The sequence below is a fragment of the Crotalus tigris genome, unplaced genomic scaffold, assembly GCF_016545835.1.
Source record: "Crotalus tigris isolate CLP2741 ecotype Arizona unplaced genomic scaffold, ASM1654583v1 scf7180000017622.5263843, whole genome shotgun sequence".
NCBI lineage: Eukaryota > Metazoa > Chordata > Lepidosauria > Squamata > Viperidae > Crotalus > Crotalus tigris.
The window spans coordinates 3,271,524-3,292,671 of record NW_024096517.1 but is presented as its reverse complement, the minus strand read 5'-3'; the positions used below and the strand labels follow the sequence as shown (position 1 = coordinate 3,292,671).

Genomic DNA, 21,148 nt, shown 5'->3' with positions numbered 1-21,148 from the left:
ACAAATAAATAAATAAACATCCCTACAGCCCATTATTTCTTAGGAATTCAGCATTTGCTCAATTACCAAGGACAGAATCACACCCCTTCCTCCAGTCAGAGCAGGGGTCTCCCTTCTTGACAACTAAGACTCGTGGACTTCAACTCCCAGAATCCTCATGCTGGCTGGGGAATTCTGGGAGCTGAAGTCCACAAGTCTTTAAAGTTGCCAAATTTGGAGAGCTCCGAGTTAGAGCGATGTTTAGAAAGGAGTTTTGCCAAAGGAGAACGAAAACCAAGAATATTCAGAACGCGAATTTCTTTCACGGTGTAAAAAATGTTAGCCAGAGGGAACCAAGTTGCTGACGATATTCTGATACTTGGGCTACAAAAGAGGAGGTCTGCAAAATGTTTGACCTGATGTAAGGAGCGGAGACCATGAAATTTATTTAAAAGTTTTCCCCTGCCACCAGGCCGGTACACGACGCAGTCGCAAATGACAACCTGAAGATTTTGTGGCTGCTCCTGTCCTATGGTGCTGACCCGACCCTGGCCACTTATTCGGGGCAGACGGCCTTGAAGTTAGCCAACAGCGAGGTGATGAAAAGCTTCCTGGCTGGTGAGTTGCTTCCTCCTAAAAGCGAAGTCGTGATTTTTTTAAAGCCATTTATTTATCCACCCTTCGTCCATCCATTCATCTTCCATCGGGATAGAGAAGGCACCCAGAGACGGTGTTGAAATGGAAAATCTATTTCAATTTTGTGGGAAGGATTACTGATTTCTAAGAGGCGAACAGTTGGACTCTGAATTAGCTAGGACATGTTGTTGTTGTTCTTTCTCTCCGAAGAAGGCCTGAGCTGGGTTTGAATGCAAAGTCTGCGCGGTGGGTTTTGCAGGAAAGCTGCTTGAGCAAGAAACATAAAATCCAGCAAGAAACCAACTTGCAAAATTGTGCTGGATTTATCATTCCAGCCTGATTTTCAGGGCTCTTTCCCATGAGCCTCGGATCAAGAGAATCCACCTCAGCTTGCTTCTTCCTGTATGGTCTTTCTTGTAGATTACCTCTTGGACCTGCAGGGACGACTTGATGGGGACCCCCAAACTGCCTGGGATTTCTACAGCAGCTCGGTATTAGGTGAGTAGAACTAGCCCCTGCCTACTTTACCCTGTGGGCAACACAAGTAGTTGTGGTCTGTGTCAATTTCCTCTTATCCTTGAGCGAGAGGAGAGGAAGGTTAGGGGGCTTAATAATCACAGCAAAGATGGGGTTCTCCATTTTCCTTCCACGGCTTCCTAATTAAGGTTCCTTTCCTTCTTTTTCCCTTCTTTTCCTTTCTTTTCCTCTCCTCTCCTTTCCTCTCCTTTCTCCTTTCTCCTTTTCTTTCCTTCCTCTGTCTTCTGCATGGAGACTTCACTGTCCTGCAGAAACACAGATGGGGCACCTGTGTTGAGCTTTTTTTTTTTTTTCATTTACAGATGTTGTTAATAGTTTTGCTAGTCGAATAGGAGACTATTCCTCAAGTCCCCACCACCACCACCACTGTAGGAAAAAAAGGGGGGGATATTGCTTGTCCACCCTGCAGCCAGAAGAATTAGGGAATGAGCTGCTTTTCTTTTAAGCCAGCTTCAAAGCAACGTGAGCCTGTAATTTGGGGCCACGGCGATCGATCTCGCTGGCTGCTTCTGCCTTCTCCGCCGTGGCGCTTCTGCTGCAGCCACTAATAGTCGTAATGGGCCCTGCACTGAGACCGAGGACATCTGCAGACGGGGCCCGGCAGCATCTCCCTCCCTTCATCTTCCCTCCCTGTCCACGTCTTTTTCAGAGACGAAAGAGGAGTTCAGCTGCGACCTTTTGCTCGACCCTCCTGGGGGCTCTGATCAGGACGAGGAGGAGCTGGACGCGGACCACTTAATGTTCGAGTTCTCGGAGAAGTCGCTGCTCCCCTGCTACAACCTGCAGGTTTCTGTCTCCCAAGGGTAAGTCTCAGGCAAGAATGTGGCTCCAAACTCCGGAAACAAAGGGGAGCCGTTGAGAGCATCTTTGGGGAAGGTCCCATATTTGAGACCCGTTCCTCTCTCCCTCCCCGAATTCTGAGCTTGGGCAGAGCCCGCGGGGGGGGGGGGGGGCTTGCCAGCTGCTCTGAGAGGGAAAGGGGCTTCCGGGCAACCTGCTGTGGCAAATGACAGGCTGGCAAAAACCTGACACAAAAGAGTGGAATTTATTGGGGCTGAGCGAGGGAGGCCCATTCTACATCCTGAGGGAAAGCGGTAGAGCAATTCCCGAAGGACTTTAGCGGGGCTTGGGGGATGGAGGCAGGGAGGGTGAATCCACAGCCAGATCCAAGCTCCGAGTCTTAACGGCCTTAACCGCAACCTGCACGCGTATTTTGAACCTTGGACACCCACCCACCCCCGTTCATTTAGCTTAGCCTGCCAGATATGTTTAACTTCCGGAATCCTCCAGCTGGCATCTCAGTTAAGAAGGAAGCCAAGCCAAAGCTGGGGAGAGGTGGACTCACCTCCCCCCAACAGGTGCAGTTTTGAAGGTAATAGCCTCCATGTCTTCTCAGAGGGAGCTTGGCAGCTGAAGGATGAAGGAACAGAAACGGCAAGATTTCTCTGAGCATTTGCTGTCTGCAACGGCAGCCTCAGAGATGGGAGACAAGAGGGTGGGCTGAGAGGGGGGGGGTCTAATAAGGCAGGGATCAAAGTCCCATCATTCTCTGACGAAAGGATTTGCACGGTGAGCACTAGAAACACAGGTAGTCCTCGACTTCATTTAAGAAATTAGAGTGGTGCTAAAAAGCGACGGATGATCATTTTTCACACGATGGTGTGGGGGTCACCCAATCAAAATTCAGAGGTTTGGAGTGACCCGGGGGGCATGTGATCCACTTTTGCGATCTTCTGCTGAGCAAAGTCAATGGGGAAGCCAGAGGCACATAACAACCGTTACTAACTTAAAACAACCGCAGTGCTTAACGGCTGTAGTGAGAAAAATGAGGCAACGCTGACTTAACCTGACTTAACCGTTGCCTTGCTTAGCTATAGAAATAATTAGGCTCAGTTGTGGTCGTAAATCAAGGACTGCCTATAAACGAAGGGGTCCTCAAACTTGGCCACTTTAAGACTCCACAAGTCTTAAAGTAGCCAAGTTTGAGGGGAATTCTGAGAGTTGAAGTCCACAAGTCTTAAAGCGGCCAAGTTTGAGGGGCATTCTGGGAGTTGAAGTCCACAAGTCTTAAAGTGGCCACGTTTGAGGACCCCTGCTGTAAACGAAGGGGGCATTATTCTTTGCCCCTTTGAAAGTGGATCCGAATCGCAACTCCCGCCAAGGAGAGAGGAGGAAGCTTTTTCCTTGTCAGAAATATTGGAGAAGATTCTGGAACCCAATAGCGGAGCCAGACCTCAGAGTTCCCCCACCCCCACGCTGACCGCCATGTCCCTTTTGTCTCCTCGCCAGGCCCTGCAACTGGTTTCTCTTCTCGGACGTCCTCAAGCGCCTGAAATTCTCCTCCCGCATCTTTCAAGCCCGCTTCCCGCACTTTGAGGTGACGACTCTGCCCCGAGCGGAGTTCCAGCACCAGATCTCGCTCAGCCAGGTCCTGGCTCCCGAAGAAACCCAGGAACACGTGGTGTGTCCCTCTGCGGCTCCGGGCGCCATAGAGACGGTGGAGCTGGTGCGCTACCAGCCGGAGCTGGTCCGGTTACTGGGCTCCGAAGTGGTGTTCGAAGCCTGGAGCAGCTGACGGGGCCCCGACAGGCCAGCCGGAGAAGCCCCTCCACCACCGTCTCCCTCCACCGTCAGACTGCACCGTGAGGCAATAATGGACCAATGAGGCGGCCTTCTCCAGGCCAAACGGGGGAGGGGCACAGCCCTTCTATTGACTTGTGGCGGCTGGTTGCTCTCCTCCCGTTTTGGGGGGGGGGGGGAGAGGGCCAGGGGCTGACTCCTCTCTCTCTCTCTCTCTCTCCCTTCTCCGGGACTTGAAGTTTGCTGCCCCCTCCCCCTCCCTGCAGGCCTTGGTGGTTTTGAAGTGGAACCCATCTCTCCCCCCCCCTTCTCACTAGACCCCGTCCCAAGTTCTTCCAGGGTATTTATTTAATTAGTATTTAATTTGTGGTGTTCCTTTGAGTGGGGGCGGGGGGGAACTTCTGCTAAGTCTGTATCACTGTGATTCTTGGGAAGAGTCAGTTGCAAGAGGGGGGTGGGGTTGCCTTCCGGTAGCCACCCCATCCCGGTAGCCACCCCATCCCGGCTGGACCAGACTACTGCTTCCCTCCCCCAACCTGGATTTCATGAAATGCAAGGAGGGAAGGATGGGGTGCCCCACGGTATTCCTCCTTTCATTTGGAGGGACATTTGGTTTGTTGGGCAAGGGGGGGGGGGAGAATGATTTCCTCTTTGGCTCCCCCCCCAGCCCTTTTCCAGAAGATTCTCTCTGGACAGGGACTGAATTGGTATGGAGCCAAAGGAGTTTCAGTATTCTGGGCTAACTTTTCTCCCTGCTTTTTTTTTCTTTTTTTTTTTTAAACTCTTCCCTTGGTTCCATCGGTGGTTCAGGTAGCCGGGCCATCATCTTCAGCCAGGCCGTGGAGAAGCAGCCCAGCTAGGGGGCAGGAAAGGGGGCATAGATGGTACAGTTTTAATGTACAGGTGCTAACCAAGGACTGGACAATCCATTTTACTGGCTCTTCCCTGTAACTGAGATGGGGTGTCTGGGTGCTTTTCCATTCTTTTGTGTTGCGGTCCACCTCATCCCACCCTCCCAACGGGAGAAGCTGCATTTCCTTCTGCTTCTCTCTCCCCCCACCCTCCTCTTTTCCAGGGAGGCTGCCTCTTCAGCACCACCACCCCCTCCTCCCTAATAAGCAAAATCATTCTGTTTTTTCCTTCCCCTCCCTCTTTCTCATGTCGAGGCATCAGCCTTTGGGTGTTTATTCTGGCTGCTGGTTCCACCCTTTTCTCCGATTTGTTTTATTCTTGGAACAATGCTTTGGTGTCAAAAACACTTCTGTACAGAAAAACCTGCATCAGGGCCCCCGTCTCCTGCGTCTTCATTTTTAGGCATGGTGTGGTCTTGCACACAAAGTTTCGTCGGAGCAGCGTGGCCTTCCATGCTACACGGCGATTCGGAAGGCAGAGGGTGGGCTGGGATCCCCCTGGTGAAGAGCAGCCTTCTGTAGCTTTATCCTGACCCCGGAGAAATTGGGACAATGGGTGTTCTTTCCTTGGTCAAAATTCAGCCTCCTTTTTCTCTACACCAGAGGTGTCAAACTTGCGACTTTGCGTGATGACGTATCAGAACTTTTTCCCCATTGCTGGCAATGGGGTGGGTTTCCTCATGGCACTTTGACACCCCTGCTCTACACGCTGGTGTCGAGCCCATCTGGGCTGGAGGGGGGAGGGAGGACTGAGCAGGTCCTTCCGAGGGACTGGGTTGAATTTCGCTCTGCTTTGCAAACAGGGAAGGGTGGAAGGGAAATTTAAGTCAAAGTTGGTCGAGGAAATGGGACCGATCCATGCTTCCAGTTTTCTCGGAGGCAGCCTAAGCTACTTCCAGTCGGCACCTTTGATTCTGCCCTTCCCACCAGCTGAATCAAAGCGGAAGGGAATCGTAGTAAAAACCTTTGGGGGCTCCCGTTTAGAGCAGCCTTTAACTCTTTTGTTTCCTGCCTATTCTTTAGAAGTGTCGACTCCACAAAGATCGCCAAATTCCAAGCCAGAGCAATCTGACAGCAGTGCTAACCGTTTAAGCCAGGGGTCTCCAGCCGTGGCAACTTTTAAGACTGGTGGACTTCAACTCCCAGAATTCCCCAGCCAGCATGGCTGGCTGGGGAATTCTGGGAGTTGAAGTCCTCCAGTCTTAAAAGTTGCCAAGGTTGGTGACCCCCGATTTAAGCAATGCCAGAGCAGTCTCAGCTGCGGAGGTGCCATTTTTAAGACACCCTGCCGAGAGCCTTTGCATTCTCAAGAATCCAAACAGGCTAGTCAAGTCGAATTTACAATGTCCTGGTTATTTTTAAAATGTAAATATTAAGAAACCTCGGCCAGATGATGAGAACTTCACTTCGTTAAAACGTTTGTCTTCTTTTGGTCTTAAGAGATTTGACAAAAGGCAGGCAGGGGAAGGCATTGCTTCTAGCCCAATCGGCCCATGCAACTGGGGATGTACTCAACAGGAAGCCACAGAAGTTGCTTCAACCTCGCTTACTCAGCATATCAAAGGGTTTCTCCAGGACCCAAGGCAGATGTCTCCAACCTTGGCAACTTAATAATATCGTAAAAGTTGGAAGGGACCTTGGAGGTCACCTAGTCCAACCCCCTGCTCAGGCAGGAAACCCTATACCATTTCAGACAAATGGCTGTCCAGTCTCTTCTTAAAAACTTCCAGTGTTGGAGCATTCACCACTTCTGGAGGCAGGTTGTTCCACTGGTTAATTGTTCTCACTGTCAGGAAGTTTCCCCTTAGTTCTAAGTTGCTTCTCTCCTTGCTTAGTTTCCACCCGTTGCTTCTTGTCTTGCCTTCAGGCGCCTTCGAAAATAGCTTAACTCCCTCTTCTTTGGGGCAGCCCCTGAGATATTGGAATACTGCAATCATGTCCCCTCTCATCCTTCTCTTCTTTAAACGAGACATAGCCAATTCCAGCAGCCTTTCCTTATATGCTTTAGCCTCCAGTCCCCTAACCATCTTTGTTGCCCCTTCTCTGCACTCTATTTCTAGAGTCTCAACAACTTTTTTTTACAATTCTAGGAGTTGAAATCCACACATCTTAAAGTTGCCAAGGTTGGAGACCCCTTCCCAGCAGGCCATAGGGGGACAGTTGCCCTTGTGACTGTATGTGGCTTACAGAAGTGTTTCCCCCTGTGGTTTTCATCAGCCCAGCGTTTTGGGTTGCAGTAATGCACACATGGGCAGATAGCACAGATAACCTAAGACACGTTCCTTCTAAGCGAGGTTGGGTGTTCCCTCAACCTGTGAAAATTTTCCCTGTTGCTTTTTAATACTGAAAAATGAACATTGTCTTGAGATGAATCTTGAGCATCTCAGCAGTACCAGGAAATTGTCCAAAATAACACTTCCCAGTTGGCATCTCTTACCTGCTACTCTGTCCTAAAAGGTCTCGGTAGCGGGAAAGATCACACACCTGGCTTTTGATAACACAAACCACTTAGCTGTAATCGCCGCACAATGCCCAATTAAGAGCAGAGAAGTGGTAACCCAAGCTGGGTGGATCTCTGTAATAGCAAAGTTAATCTCATTTAATTCATGGTGCAAAAAAAGGGGCGGGGAGCCCAATATTCACATTTGCCCAGAGTGGAAGGAAGACCCACAAACTGGATACCACACAGGCTGCGCCCCACTCTTGTCACTCCACTTGCAAAATGCAATCCAGACCGCCCCACCGGACGTTCATTCTTCGTGAATGTTGAAGAGTTTGGCAACTTCGTTCAGGTCAGTGTGTTCCTCCCCGTCCTTGATAATCTGCAGGAGAAAAGGAAGCATTTTTCAGTAAAAGCCTTTGGGGTAGGCCTATCTCTCTGTTGGATCTGCTTTTGCCTCGCCCAAGGCAAAGCCCGCTTAGAAGCTGGACCATCTCTGGTTATCATTGGCTGCTTCCTTTATCCATGAAGGGCAAGAAATGAGAGAAGAAATGCACTCGTCCTTCAAATTCTGCATTTTAGAACAGTTTTAGGTTGCCTGCTTCTCAAAACCGCTTTACTTATGGATTCTTTGCTACTGATGAATAGTAGAGGAAGGGTGAAGTTGAGGGGAGGGGAAGAATTAACCCAATCCATAATTATAAGGTCAGAGACTTGGTATGAGGTGGAAGAGGAAGAATTGCAACTGGAGCACTGCTCGGATTTTCATTAAAATAGGCTCTCCACATTATCTGCAAACTGTACCTGCCAACGCCTGTATTTCCCACTGCCAGCCTGTCACAAGATTCGGCAAATATTTCATTCTCCCTCATCATCATCTAGGCTGGAGCTGACTTCCTTGGCCTATATTACTATGCTCCTTTCAAATAAAGGAGATGGAGATTTTGACCAAGCTAATAACCTCCATCCCAGCGGCTCCCAGCCTTTTCTATACCCGGGACCCCTAGAACGCTTCTGATATATTCTCGCACCCCTTAACAAAAGTTTGAAATAATGGCAACGAATTATGCATATGCGCTATACTTTTGAAAACCCAAGTTTTCGTACCGTCTGGAATATCGTCTTGCACCACCAAGGTGTGCAAGCAACCCCGGTTGGGAACCCTGGCTCTATCCTGAGGACTAGAAATTTTTTACAATCGTGTCTGATTCTTACAGATTGCATGGACTAGTCCCTGCAGAAGTGGTTTGTCATTGCCTCTTTCTTAGGGCTAAGGGAAAGGGACTGGCCCAAGGTCAGCCAGCTAGTTTTGTGCCTAAGGTGGGACTAGATCTTACCATCTTGCAGTTTCTAGCCTGATGCCTTAACTGTTTTTTACACACACACACACACACACACACACACACTGTAAATCGGCATGCTAAAGAATTCCAAATAAGAGTAAATTGAACCCATTAATGCTCCTCTCCCTCAAACCCAGCTGATTCTGTGTGTGCACCCAGAGCAGAGCCGCGCAAACTGACCTTCCGAGCGATTGGCATCCGGTTGAAGATGTTCCACAGAACGATTCCTACCACCACTTTATCCCGGAGGTAGAAAATGACTCCTTTCCCGTAATCCTCTCCCTGCTCTGGAGCTTGCAGAGTGGAAAGGGAGGCTGCTGAGACTTTGAGTTCTGAGGCTTCCATTTCGGTTTCACTCTCCGAACGGATTCCAGTTCCTAAATGCAAGTCGGTTGAATCAACATTTGGCTCCCCCAAGGTACTGGACCCCTTCCGTCTCTCACCATGTCGGGGGAGGCCCTGTGCTTTTTTCAAAAGAAAGCGGTTTCCCTTCCACCGAGTAGACATAAGTATCTTGTTCAGCCCTAGGGATGCTGCAGCTACGCCCTAAACCTAACAAAATTACACTGGAGTGTGTGTCCAGAGGACAGCGATAAAGGCTGTAAGGGCCTTGGCAGGAATATCTATTGGCAACGGTTGACGTATTTGGGTGTATTCAGTCTGAGGATAAAACCAGGGCGGCAGCAATGTTGAAGCACAAGAAAGTCAAATATGAAAAATCATATGCGCAGGAGGACGAGCGGCAGAATCTGGCGGTGGAGTTAAAAGAGGGCTCAGCCTAGAATCTTTATGTAGTCATAAGCAGAGTCTAACCCTTGAATTCCACTGATCCTTATCTAACTCCAAGCATGTGCTGACGGTTAAACAAGAAGATTCCTGTGCACAGGAACCAGTATAGGCATAAATCAGTTTAACTGGACCTTCACACGTGGACCTGGTCTCTAGTGCCCAACAAGTGGCAAAAATTATTCACAGTGGCTTCCAGAGGTAGGACAAAACAGGAAGTAGATGTCGGCTGGGGACCTGGATAAAATTCCTCATGGTGAGAAGACTGAGCCACAACGGAACAGATTGCTTTAGGACAGTGGTGGCGAACCTGTGGCACGGGTGCCAGAGGCGGCACTTGGAGCCCTCTCTGTGAGCACACGCACCATCTCCCCAGCCCCGCCTCCTCCCACAGCCCCCTCCTGACCAGCAGCCCCCCTGGAGAGTTGCCCCATACAAAGCAGCAGAGCCAAGGACATGGTAACTGGGCAGCGGGAACAAGACTCCACCTTTGTTCCCCATTGCGCACAGATGATGCTACAGGGCACGGACGGAGGGCATGGCCACCATGGCGGTGTTGGGCTGCCCGGGTGATCTGTGGCAGGCCGTGGAGGTGGTGGATAGCCCAGTGGGCAGGGTGGAGTGGGGACGGGGGGGCAGTTTTTGGGCACTCGGTCTCTAAAAGGTTCGCCATCACTGCTTTAGGAGATGGTAACCTCTCTGCTGAAGGGGCTTTGACAGAAGTCGGATGCCCATCGGCCTGCAATGCACTGGCAGGAGAAGTTGAACTAGATGATCGATGAAGTTCCCTCCCAATCCTTACGTTCTATGATTCTGGATTTGTGGGTTCATGCAAGAAGCAAGGCTTACCCAAGGAAAGCACGATATGGCCTGCCTAGGTAGTAGCCTGCTCCACACAATGAGATACAACACCTGTAGCATAATTTAGGAGTCTTAACCTGATTCCTCTGTGGCAGATTTTGGGGTGTCCTTTGCTGTCCCTTTTGCAAATACTCCCACGGTGGGCAAGCTGCTGTCCACAAGGCCAATAGCTTCATATCCAACATCCGGACCTAGGTCGCTCCTAAAATGAAACCAGGAGAGTACACAATATTGGCATTAGCTTAGAACGGGATGATGAAATACTGGGGATCTTGCTACTGACACCAAGGGGGCTCTGTTTTTGAACCTATGGACATAAAATGAGCATATCCTGGAGCACCATCCTCTTTTGGTGCCACGAAAAAACAAATCCTTCCACAGATACAGAAACGCTCAAAATATTGATAAGTTTTTCTGCAAATCTACTGACAAAGGCAGGGGGATGAAATTCCAGATCTCTGAAAAGTAAATCTCATTCCTTTTAAGTATAATTAAGTTGATGACCTATAATTAATATGATTCCTTTGGTAGGTTTAGAATTTCTCCTTTCTATCAGGTCAGAAATGACAACGTGGTGGCATCTTTAGGAAGGAGGATCTGAATTCACCCACTGCATGCCTGCACCCAACGACTGGAAGGCAGATTCAAGCGGAGCTGAGCCAGACAGAAACAAGACTGGCAAAGCACATCCAGCAGGGCCTCTGGAATTTTTTTCAGCCTTTAACAGCTGTGGCCAGAGGTGTCTGCCTTTCCTTCCGTGCTACCTGGGAAGCACATGGTAGGCTACGTATGTTCTGTTCTGGCTCGTGTATCTAGGAAGGGAGGGATGAAGTCATCAGATTGTGAGCTGTTGCCCAGCTGCCTCCCCAGTGTGTAAGAAAGGACTGGTGAATTTTTTTTTTTTTCTGGAATTCTTTTTCTGCAGCCCTTGGCTGGATTCAATCGCCTTTTGAGTTCCCATCTTTGGTAGCTTCTCTCTGCCGTTGTTACCATATAAGCCGGCGTATAAGGCGACCCGGCGTATAAGATGACCGTCTTTGGCGCCGAGTCGCATGCCTAGAACGTCGTCTCATATGCCGGAAACTACCAGTATTTCCGGCGTATAAGGCGACTCGGCGTATAAGACGACCCCCGTCTTCGGCGCCGATTGTAAGCCTTGCGAAAGTCATCTTATACGCCAGCATATACGGTACTTCCTTCTCTATAGAGTATTCTCCTGCTGCTGGGCACCAGCCTGTCCGCATCGCTCCCCCCCCAACAATCCAATCCCTTGGACTGAAAGAATGAAAAGGAATTAAAATAAATTACCAAAACATGGATTGGTGCCAATATGGCTTTGAAGCGCCGGTCATGTTTTCTCCAGCCAACCTTCCGCTCACGACCGCGTGATCGTGATGCTCCACTCGCCTCCTGCCTAACTTAATGTCATAAAAACACGCAGCATCTCCTGCCTGTATTGGGGGGGAGGGGGGAGAAAGAACAAGGGATGTGAGCCGTGACCTTCAAGAGCAAAAATGCATTCTCCCCCCCCCCCTCACTTTTAGCTTGCTGAGATGGCTTCACTTTGTGGGGGGGGGGGGTTTCCTCCAGTTAGGAAAAGGAGCGGAAGACCTGACATATTTATGGTGCAAGGATGGAGGACAGAAATCCTTTTCAGCCATTCCCCCCCCCCCCTTGCTGGCTTTGCTTGTTTGTAAGGGGCAAATAAGAAAGGCGCACAGGCCATCCTTGACTTACAACAGTTCATTTAGTGACCGTTCAAAGTTACAACGGCGCTGGAAAAAAAGGACTCGCGACCATTGCAACATCCCCAGGGTCATGTGATCAAAATTCAGACACTTGGCAGCTGACTCATATTTATGACGGTCTCTGTGTCCCAGGGAATCACGTGATCCCCTTTTGCGATCTTCTGACGAGCAAAGTCAACGGGGAATCCAGATTCACTTAACAACCGGGTTACTAACTTATCAACTGCAACGATTCACTTAACAACTGTGAGCAAGAAAAGGTCATAAAATGGGGCAAAACCCACTTAACAACTGTCTCGCTTAGCAACGGAAATTTTGGGATCCATTGCGGTCGTTAGGTCCAAGGGCTAGCTACTGAAGCTTGATGGTGGATCTGAGATGCTCCTATCGGATCCCACGACTGATCCACACGTTTGTAGGTCTCTGGGATGCCATCCAGACTTACCACCCAGATATTGGAGCGGGCCTGCAGCTCAGCGTTAACTCTAAAGCCCCCGAAATCAGAATCCACCTCCAAGCCAGCTGACTTGGCCAGCTCCACGTTGGGCTCCAAGCCCACAGCTGCCACAATGTGATCCGTCTCCACCTGACCAGAAAAAAAAAGCAGACACAACTGTTTGTACTACCCATTTCCAAGGGGATTTTATGATGCAACGAGCCGAAGAGCTGTCTCTGCCCCAGGGGCAGGTTACATGGAGGAACAATAGTAAGATACATGGAAGGTGACCAGTGAATATGAATTCCTGTCCATTTCACATACTTGGGCCTGTGAAAGAGAGCTGTGTTCTCTAAGCTGGGTCCCTTTGGAAGCTTTACAGCTTTTACAAAGACACCGCAGAACAAGGCGCCCCCCCCCCCCCAGGAACTCCACGAACCTCACAGCAAATGGAATTAACAGGCATCTAACCCTAGAGAAATACGCAAGCCTTATTTTGCCTTACTCACTTTCCTTCCATCCTTCAACTGTATTAGCAGCCGATTCCCAGCTAAAGATACCGACTTCACAATGGCGTTGGGCATTACGTTGACTCCCTCTGAAAACGGAAAGGCAGAAGAAGTACAGTCTCAGGATGAGGAGAAGCAGGGTTGACCTCATCAACAACTACAAGCTCTCCACAAGGAGAAAGTCACCTTGTTTGACTTTGTTGGTGGTCCAGTTGCTCAGATATTCAGGAAGGACTCTGCCCATATTGCCATTCTCTGGGAACATCTGGATGACCTCAAGGCCCCTCGACTGCGCTGCAAAGGGAAGGGAGAGCTTAGGCTGCCTATTTGATTTTTCTGGGAATGATTCGTTCAGTCTGGAATTTGGGCACCAGGGGCCCTGTGGGCCCTGCAAACATGCCAGTTTTAAAAGGTGGCTTCATTCCAGTTTTCCTAGTAGGCAGAAAGCAACCAGGAAAACAGCACATCTGTTTGTTCTATTATTATTATTATTATTAAACAACACAATCCTGATAGTTCATAGAAAACAAGAAGAGCTGTCTTCATTAAGATAATCAATTTTCTACTGATAGATGTGTTGAAATTTCATAAGGTAAAACAAGGACTTGGGTATGTTTGAGGTTGTTGGTTCCAATGTCTTAATAAAAAAAACTTAACCGCCACTTAAATTCAAGCCTTACAACTGATATTTCACACTCACCTTTTCGCCCCAAAGCACAGGCCAACTCACTCCCCAGGAAGCCACCACCAATAATAGTGATTGACTTGACCTCTCTGGACATTTTCTCTAGCGAACGGAAATCCTCAATCTGTAATGACATTGTGCAAATTTGAATTAGTTTTTCTTTTTAATTGTAATGTTTAATAAAATTCCTGTTTTTTTAAAAAAGGAAGACCAGAAACCTGCCACAGAAACAAATTTGCCTTCTGTAGTAGGAAACTCAATGAGGTCTCTGAAAAACCTGCTGTTTATCCCAGGTTTTGGCTGGACATCTAATAGAACAGCTGTATTTTTTTCTCTTTCCACTCATTTAAATGCAGCAATCAGCCAAATAACAAATCAACTAAATTTTAATACATTTTTTTTTAAAAAATCAAAAACTCTGTTAATTATACCCTTATCCAATTAAGAGGTGGATTTTAAGAAGAGACTGGACAGCCATTTGTCTGAAATGGTGTAGGGTTCCTGCCTGAGCAGGGGGTTGGACTTGATGACCTCCAAGGTCCCTTCCAACTTTATTATTATTATTATTAATTATTATTATTATTATCCCAAACAATAAAGATTACCTTCCTGAAAAGTGTGAGCCTCTTTTCCACTTCTTGACCTCCCCTCTCAAGCACCGGAAGATTCCTTGGAGAACCACCTAAGAACAGAAGGTAGAATAAACTTACATTTGGACTAAGTTTACATCAGATCAAAGCTCTCCAGGACTTGGGTCAGTTGGCCGTCACTCTATAGCAGGGGTAGTCCACAAGTCTTAAAGTTGCCAAGGTTGAGAACCCCTGAGCTAGTTTGTAAACGTGTTGGTTTTGTTTGTTTGTTTGTTCCCTTTTTCCCTCTCACCCCAAGTTTAAAGTGAATAAGTCTTAAAGCTGGCAAGGTGGAGGACCCCTGCCTTAAGACCAGCAGCCCCCAGCCTTCTGAGTGCCATGAACTGGTTCCATGGACAAAGGTTTTCCCACCGATCGGAGGGGGCGTGGCTTTGCGGGCTGCCTGCATCCCGTGGGCGGGGCTTCACTTGTCTGCGTGGCCTGGTTGATGGCATGCTGTGGCCCGGTGCCGGTCCATGGATCGGGGGGTTGGGGACCCCTGCTTTAGAAGGTCAAGTGGAAGAGGAAATAAAGCCAGCCTAGTAGGCCCTCACCTGTAGCAATTAAGCATTTGTCATAGGAGATCTGCAGGTCGTTATCAAGTTTCACAACGTTGCCTCTGACATCCATGTGGACCACCTGCAAAGTCAAAGAAGTCTGTGTGTTCAGAATCACTCTTGGCCCCTCTGGAGCAGAGGCTGAGCTCATCCCTAACCGGGACTGGTCCAAGAAATCGAGGCATCCGAGTCCAAGCTACAAAGAGCATCAACCCCACCATCTCTGTCGAAAACATTACACTGGCACACCCACACACAGCCATCACTGTTTTAGCTTTGACTGAATTATCGTGGGTGGACCAGCTGCTGTGGTTTACACAAAATAGTTCATAGTTTAGCACCAGGCCACCATGGCTTGCTCAGCGAATTCTGGTGTCAACGCTGCTAAAGTTGAATATTCTTGCTTTGACAAAATAGGCAGAACTGTCTGGTACTTTTAGAGTTAATTCAGATGAGAATGAGAGAGGAGAAGGAAATGGAAGTGAATCTTTGCCCTCCAGGTTAACTGGAAGATGTGAATCATGACCCCAAAATAGGGGAGGGGAAATGCCTGGAATGTTATGTTCAAAGGAAGGGAAATTCAGATCTTGGCATTCTCCATGCCGTGCTGACACTCCTTTACACTAATAAAGGCTTTTTAGGTTAAAAAATGCCTGAAAGTTCTTTGAAGTGTTTCATTAGCCAGACACATGACGTCTGGTTTAATACAATCGGTGCTCTTTTTTCACCAAGTCGGAACAATGGCCCATTTAGATCGCGTTACTAGGGATGGCCAGAAAGTATTTATTTCTTTTTATTTATGGTATACTTTGAATGTTTTGGCTGTCCTGGAACCCAGAGAGAAGAATGAATGGGACAGGGGAAAAAATCTGTTACAAACCAAAGGCAGCTGGAGCTAAGATGAACCGTTCTGATTCATGTTCCACTCACCTTCCTTCCGCTGAGGACGGCAATTCCGCCGTTCTCTACGAACATCAGGTCGCGTGGGGATATGTAGAACGACGGCGGCTGAAAGTACACACTGCAGGAAGAGGGGGAAGAAGGAAGGTCAGTAAGGGGAAGGAAAGGAGGAATTCGTGAGGGAACTGCCCTGATTTCTTCAGGGAAACTGGGAGTACTTATTTATTTTATTTTATTTTTAAAATTTATAAACCGCCCTACTCCCGCAGGACTCTGGGCCGCTAACAATAAAAACACCATGAAACATGACAAAACAAACAGTACAATAACAGTCATCCAGGGGTCAGATTTTATAAACCCCAGGCCTGCTGGAAAAGCCAGGTCTTAAGCAGCTTGTGGAAAATCAACAGGGTGGGAGCGGTCCTAATCTCCGGGGGGAGCTGGTTCCAAGACGTGGGCGCCATCACAGAGAAGGCCCTCCTCCGCGGCCCCGCCAAATGGCACTGCTTGGCCGACGGGACCTGAAGGAGGCCCAGCCTGTGGGATCTAACCGGACGAAGGGAACTATGAGGTAGTAGGCGGTCTCGCAAATAGCCTGGCCCTGAGCCATATAGGGCTTTAAAAGTAATAACCAACACCTTGAATTGGACCCGGAAACCAATAGGCAACCAGTGCAGCTCACAGAGGATAGGTGTAACATGGGTGTATCGAGGAATACCCACTATCACTCGCGCGGCTGCATTCTGGACCAACTGTAGTCTCCGAATACTTCCGTGGGAGGCAGCCAGGTCTTCCCTGTGGAGCCCTGGATGAAGATTTTAAAACTTGGGCAGCCTCAACTTACAGTCACAACTCAGCCCAAAATGTCCGTTGCTAAGTGAGACAGTTAAGGAGGTTTCGCCCCATTTTACAACTTTTCTTGCCGCAGCCGTTAAGCGCGTCGCGGCAGCGGTTAAGTTAGAAGCACGGCTGTTGAGTGAAGCTGGCCCTCCCCGTTGATTTTGTTTGTCGGACAGTGGCAAAAGGGGATCACGCACGTGACCCCCGGGACACTGCGGCCGTCATCAATATGGAGCAGCTGCTGAGCGTCCAAATTTTGACTACTTGAGGCCGCAACGGTTGTGTGAAAAATGCTCCTAAGTCACTTTTTTCCGGGCCGTGGTAACTTCAAACGGTCGCTGAACGAATGTTTGTGACTCAAGAACTACCTGCATCGTTTTTGATTGATGGGGGAGGGAAAAGCCAAAAGCCCACCTCCGCTCCTTGCCGTTCCATTGCTTGAACCGCAGCGTTTCGGTGACATCTGCGTCTTCGGAAAACCAAAGCTCCTTGGACAGAGGAGGGCGCATGTAGGGAGGTTCGGGGTCTTCAGACACAATCAGCACCTGAAGGGCAGGAACACAGGAACACACCATTCGAGGCCTCAACGGGCCACAGAAAAGCCACCAGGTCAAAAGGTGAGAAACTCGGGGCGCTTACCTGAGCCCCAGGATCTCGAGCCCGGATGGATCTGGCAGCAGCAAATGCCGCGGTGCCTCCCCCGATCAGCAGGAAAGGAACGTGGGGTGGGACGTCTGGACGAGGACCTGCCGGTGAGGCTGCAAGCAACAGCAAGTCATAAAAAAAATATCCTGAACAAAACTGAATTCCTCACTTCCCCCCCAAAAAAGGAAGGAATGAAAGAGAAAGTAAGAAAGAAAGAAAGTAAAAAAGAAAGAAAGAAAGAAGAAAACAAAAACAAAACTGAAATGTAGCAGTGCTGAGCCTTGTTCTTTTCTTCCTGATACCAGTGAGCTAAATGTGCTTTTGTTTTGAGGGGTCCTTGGTGTTCTCTGAGCTTTTAAAGGGACTCTGAAAGAATCAAAGCCAAGCCTTGTGGATAAATTGAAGCTGGAAGGGCCAATGATCTTATGCAATATTAGGCCTTTCCCAAATTCCCCAAAGGGTCCAAAGTCTCCCAAATGATCAGCTACCAATTTCACAGAAGCAAAAATGTAAAATTCTCAACTGCACTTTTCCCCCCACCTTTGCTACAGAGTGGAAGAAGAATTGTTTTGTTATCGCCAGGTCTAAAAGTCTAAACTTAAGTCGAGGTGGTGGGGACACACCCTATCTTGCTTTTAAGGACTCTTGCTTACCTTTAGTGTCCAGAGAGGAAGCATCACCTTCTAAAAAGAGAGAAGATACCATTTGGTAGGATATCAAGTACAGGTGCACAGGATGCATCTTATGTCACAGAACATACAACGTGCTTGTTATATACAGCTGGCTGGTACCGCTATAGTTTGCTACATTTCCCTTGCTGCCATGAAGAGTTTCTCTCCATTAGTTTCCTTCATTCCATGAGCCTCCCAGAGTTGCTCAGCGCTGAGATGGGTGGCATATAAACGTAATAAATAATGGAAAATCAGTCTCTGTGCATCCCATGACTGCATCAAGATGAGCTGCGTAACCATGTCTGAAACTTTGCCTCATATTCTTTCTCAGGCTGCGAGTAAATTTAGCTTCTATGTCTTCGACATTTTTCTAGTCCTCTTTTATTCTGATGGTTACAGTGCAGTGTATTGCATTGCCAGGAGTTCAGTCCTGACCGGCTCAAGGTTGACTCAGCCTTCAGTAAAATGAGGATCCAGATTGTTGGGGGATGACTCTGTAAAGCGCTTAGAGAGGGCTATAAAGCACTGGGAAGCCGCATATAAGTCTAAATACTATTGTTGCTTTGTTTAGTATTTAAGAACTTCAAAATTTTGCCTTCTCTGATCCTCCAGTAAGTTTCATCAGAGTCTATTGCTCCAATTTCTGAACCTACATTTGTGGACAACTAGAGCTACCTTAGATTTCCACTGAAATTTCATGCATTCTCAAGTGCTAAAAGCCACTTAGAATTCTTCCTTAACATAGAAAACCTACAGATCTTAGCTACAAAAGCCCATCTGCTACAATTTGGCTCCTACCTGAAACAGATTTCATCTGGCTAGCCATTCGTGCGTTCCTCTCTGCACGGTCTAGGTCTCGCTGTCGAGCCCTCTTCAAAATCACGTATGCCTGTACAACAAAAAGGTAACATTTTTCATAACCCCACAGGGGCACCGGGGAGCACCGTTTCCCCCCCACCCCAATTTTGCATTTTGCTATAGCTTAGCTGAGCCTACTTACTAAAGCAGTAGCTGGGAAGACTTTCCTAAAACTGTTGAAAGCTGAGGGCTTCTTTCGGAAATAGCTAAATCGGACATCAATAACTATTGATTTGCAGGATCCAGGTTCATAAAACCAGGATCATTTTTTTTTTAATGGAACTGGAAAAATCCATGCTATGGTCTTAGGACACTGGACCATTTGGGATGGGGAGGAGTCCTTGCGGATTTTACTTCACTAGTCTTTGCTGATTCTAGGGGACTGTGCTCAACTGCTTCAAGGCCACTAAGCTAGCGCTGTCTGAAGACATTTCCACATTCATGTAGCCAGTGCGATGTCGTGGAGCGCTGTTGCCTTCCCAAGTGATACCTGTGTATCTACTTGCGTTTGCACGCTTTCAAACAGCTGGATTGCCAGGAGCTGGAGTGAGGACGGGAGCTCACCCCTTCATGTGGCACTGGGATCTCAAACCCGGACTGCTGGATTTCCAGCCGACAAGCCCAGCATCTTAACCACTGCACTGCCCATTTGGGATATGGCAGCAGAGGGGTTTTTTTTCCCAGTCATCCCAAATTCTGTCCTCAATATTTCTAACTTCCGGGAAGGGGGGGGGAGAGAATCACAGGAAGCAAGATTACCGGCTAGGATAGCCACCTTGTTAAGAGCAGATTGGGTTCCTTTTCTTGCTCATCCAGAGTCTACTTACATAGTATGCATTTCCAACTGCGAAGATGCTCAATGCCACGGAGGTATAGAGAGTTTTGTTGTGCTGCCATGAATAATTAGAGGTCGTCATTTGTCTACAGAGTTGTCTTTCTGAGGGAGGTTTCCATCGCTGAAAGAGGCCTGGAACCACAATTTGTTAGGAAGGAAGGTTGTCAATAAAGCACTTTATTAAGCCATTGATGAAGAAGGCTTTGCTCCTATTACAGACAGTTGACTGGCCAACGATGACAGTGATTGACATCACAGACATCCAGCATGCTGGCTGGGGAATTCTGGGAGTTGGAAAAGTGGCATTTTGCAAAGATAAGGCAGAGCAATAGCTGGAAGTTTGAACAACCCCTGGATTTCAGTCCCAAAGATTTCCTTGGTTTTTTTTTTTTTCCTTGAAAACATTTCGCTTTTCATCCAAGAAGCTTTTTGTAGGGGAAGCCAAATGTTTTCAAGGAAAAAAAAAATCAAGAAAGTCCAGTTGCCTTTTGGAAAAGCACCTTTGGGAGAACCATGACCGGGATGATTGAGAACCTCCATAGACATTTAGCCATGAATTTCAGCCCTAGGCGATCTAGCAAACAGCCCAGCCTCTGGACAAAGCCAGGACGTTCACCTTACACACAAACACAAACACAAACACACACACACACACACACACACACACAAAGACACAAAGAGGTTGTGCCAGGAAGCTCCTCCAACTTGTCACCCTGCAGGGCTGCTGTCTCCCCTCCTCCGGGAGAGTGTTCAATCCCAATCCTCAGAAATTTAGTTTAATCCCAGCTCTTTAATCCAGTATTGGGGCAGGGGCTGTTGGGACGTTTCTCGGAATGAGCAGTCATCTTAATTTTTGGAAAACATACAACTTTATTTTTTTAAAAAATTAAACTTTAATTTTAAAAGTCAGAGCAGGACGTCCCGTTGAGCAAGGAGACCCCCCCCCAACCTCCAACCTGGCGCCCTCCGGGGCTGCTCCACTCCCCCCCTCCGGCCATCCGCAGAGCCCCCGCCCAAAGCGGGCTCCCCCCCGCCGCCTTTCCCCCAGCTTCCTCCCCGGGAAGGGCGCCGGATCGGCGGAGCACCCGCTTCCGTCCTTGCGCCTGTCACGACCTTGGCGCCGAGCGACGGGCAGCCAAGCCCTGCAGCGGCTCCTGCGGAACTCGCGGCCACTGGAGGCTGGGCGCCCCTATCGGGGTTCGCTCGGGAGAAGAGGGGGGGGTCCCTGGGGGCGGGGGGCTGGGATGAGCACACGAGGACCGCTAAAGGCGGGGATGGAGCTCCCGGGCTAGTGAATCCTCCCCGCCCCGGTGAGCCCCGAGGAGGGAGGGAGGGCGAGGGGCTTCCGCGGCTCCTGCCCCCCCCCGATTTCTCCGACTCGCCCCCCTCACCTGGCCCCGCCACAAAACGCGACCTTCGGCCGAGCGCCTGCGCCACCCGCGCGCTGAGACGGCAGCAGAACATGACGGCCGGGGCTGCGGGCTCGCAGCGTGCTCGAGCGGCCACCCCCGGCTCGCCGTCCCTGTCCCTCCCGATAGGACTTTTTTTCCCCTTCTGCGCACGCGCGCTGCCGCCCGGCCTGCGCACGCCCGGCCACGCGCGCGACGCGGGGCACCCTCGCCGTTCTAGGCCTTCGTACTCTACGCCCGAGGGGGCGTGGCTGGCTCGGGCTACAGCCCGTTTGCCCTTCTTCGGTCGTGCCGCGCGCGGCGCTTCTTGGGCGCTTTGCGGAGCCGGGCGGGGTTCTCCGCCGGGGTTCCTG

General features: G+C 49.2%; 2 protein-coding genes across 7 annotated transcripts in view; one reads left to right on the top strand and one right to left on the bottom strand.

Moving 5' to 3' along the window:
* Window positions 1-5,769, top strand: part of BCORL1 (BCL6 corepressor like 1) — a 45,628-nt gene extending 39,859 nt beyond the window's left edge. For all 6 annotated transcript variants that reach the window (XM_039330943.1, XM_039330970.1, XM_039330952.1 and 3 more), the window contains 4 exons: window positions 452-597; window positions 1,036-1,113; window positions 1,802-1,955; window positions 3,442-5,769. In XM_039330943.1, coding sequence (XP_039186877.1) covers window positions 452-597; window positions 1,036-1,113; window positions 1,802-1,955; window positions 3,442-3,727 — 664 coding nt within the window. In that variant the 3' untranslated portion in view covers window positions 3,728-5,769. The remainder of the gene's footprint in view (window positions 1-451; window positions 598-1,035; window positions 1,114-1,801; window positions 1,956-3,441) is intronic.
* Window positions 5,770-7,211: 1,442 nt separating this feature from the next.
* On the bottom strand, window positions 7,212-20,956 carry AIFM1 (apoptosis inducing factor mitochondria associated 1). The gene is made up of 17 exons (XM_039330931.1): window positions 20,778-20,956; window positions 19,379-19,518; window positions 18,492-18,582; window positions 17,676-17,705; window positions 17,017-17,135; window positions 16,792-16,922; window positions 15,568-15,658; window positions 14,635-14,719; window positions 14,057-14,133; window positions 13,467-13,575; window positions 12,953-13,060; window positions 12,767-12,855; window positions 12,267-12,407; window positions 11,382-11,524; window positions 10,151-10,275; window positions 8,607-8,803; window positions 7,212-7,465 (listed from the first exon to the last, which is right to left on the bottom strand). The coding sequence occupies exons 1-17, from the start codon at window positions 20,848-20,850 to the stop codon at window positions 7,394-7,396; spliced, it is 1,821 nt and encodes a 606-aa protein (XP_039186865.1). The 5' UTR covers window positions 20,851-20,956; the 3' UTR covers window positions 7,212-7,393.
* Between the last annotated feature and the right edge of the window lie 192 nt (window positions 20,957-21,148).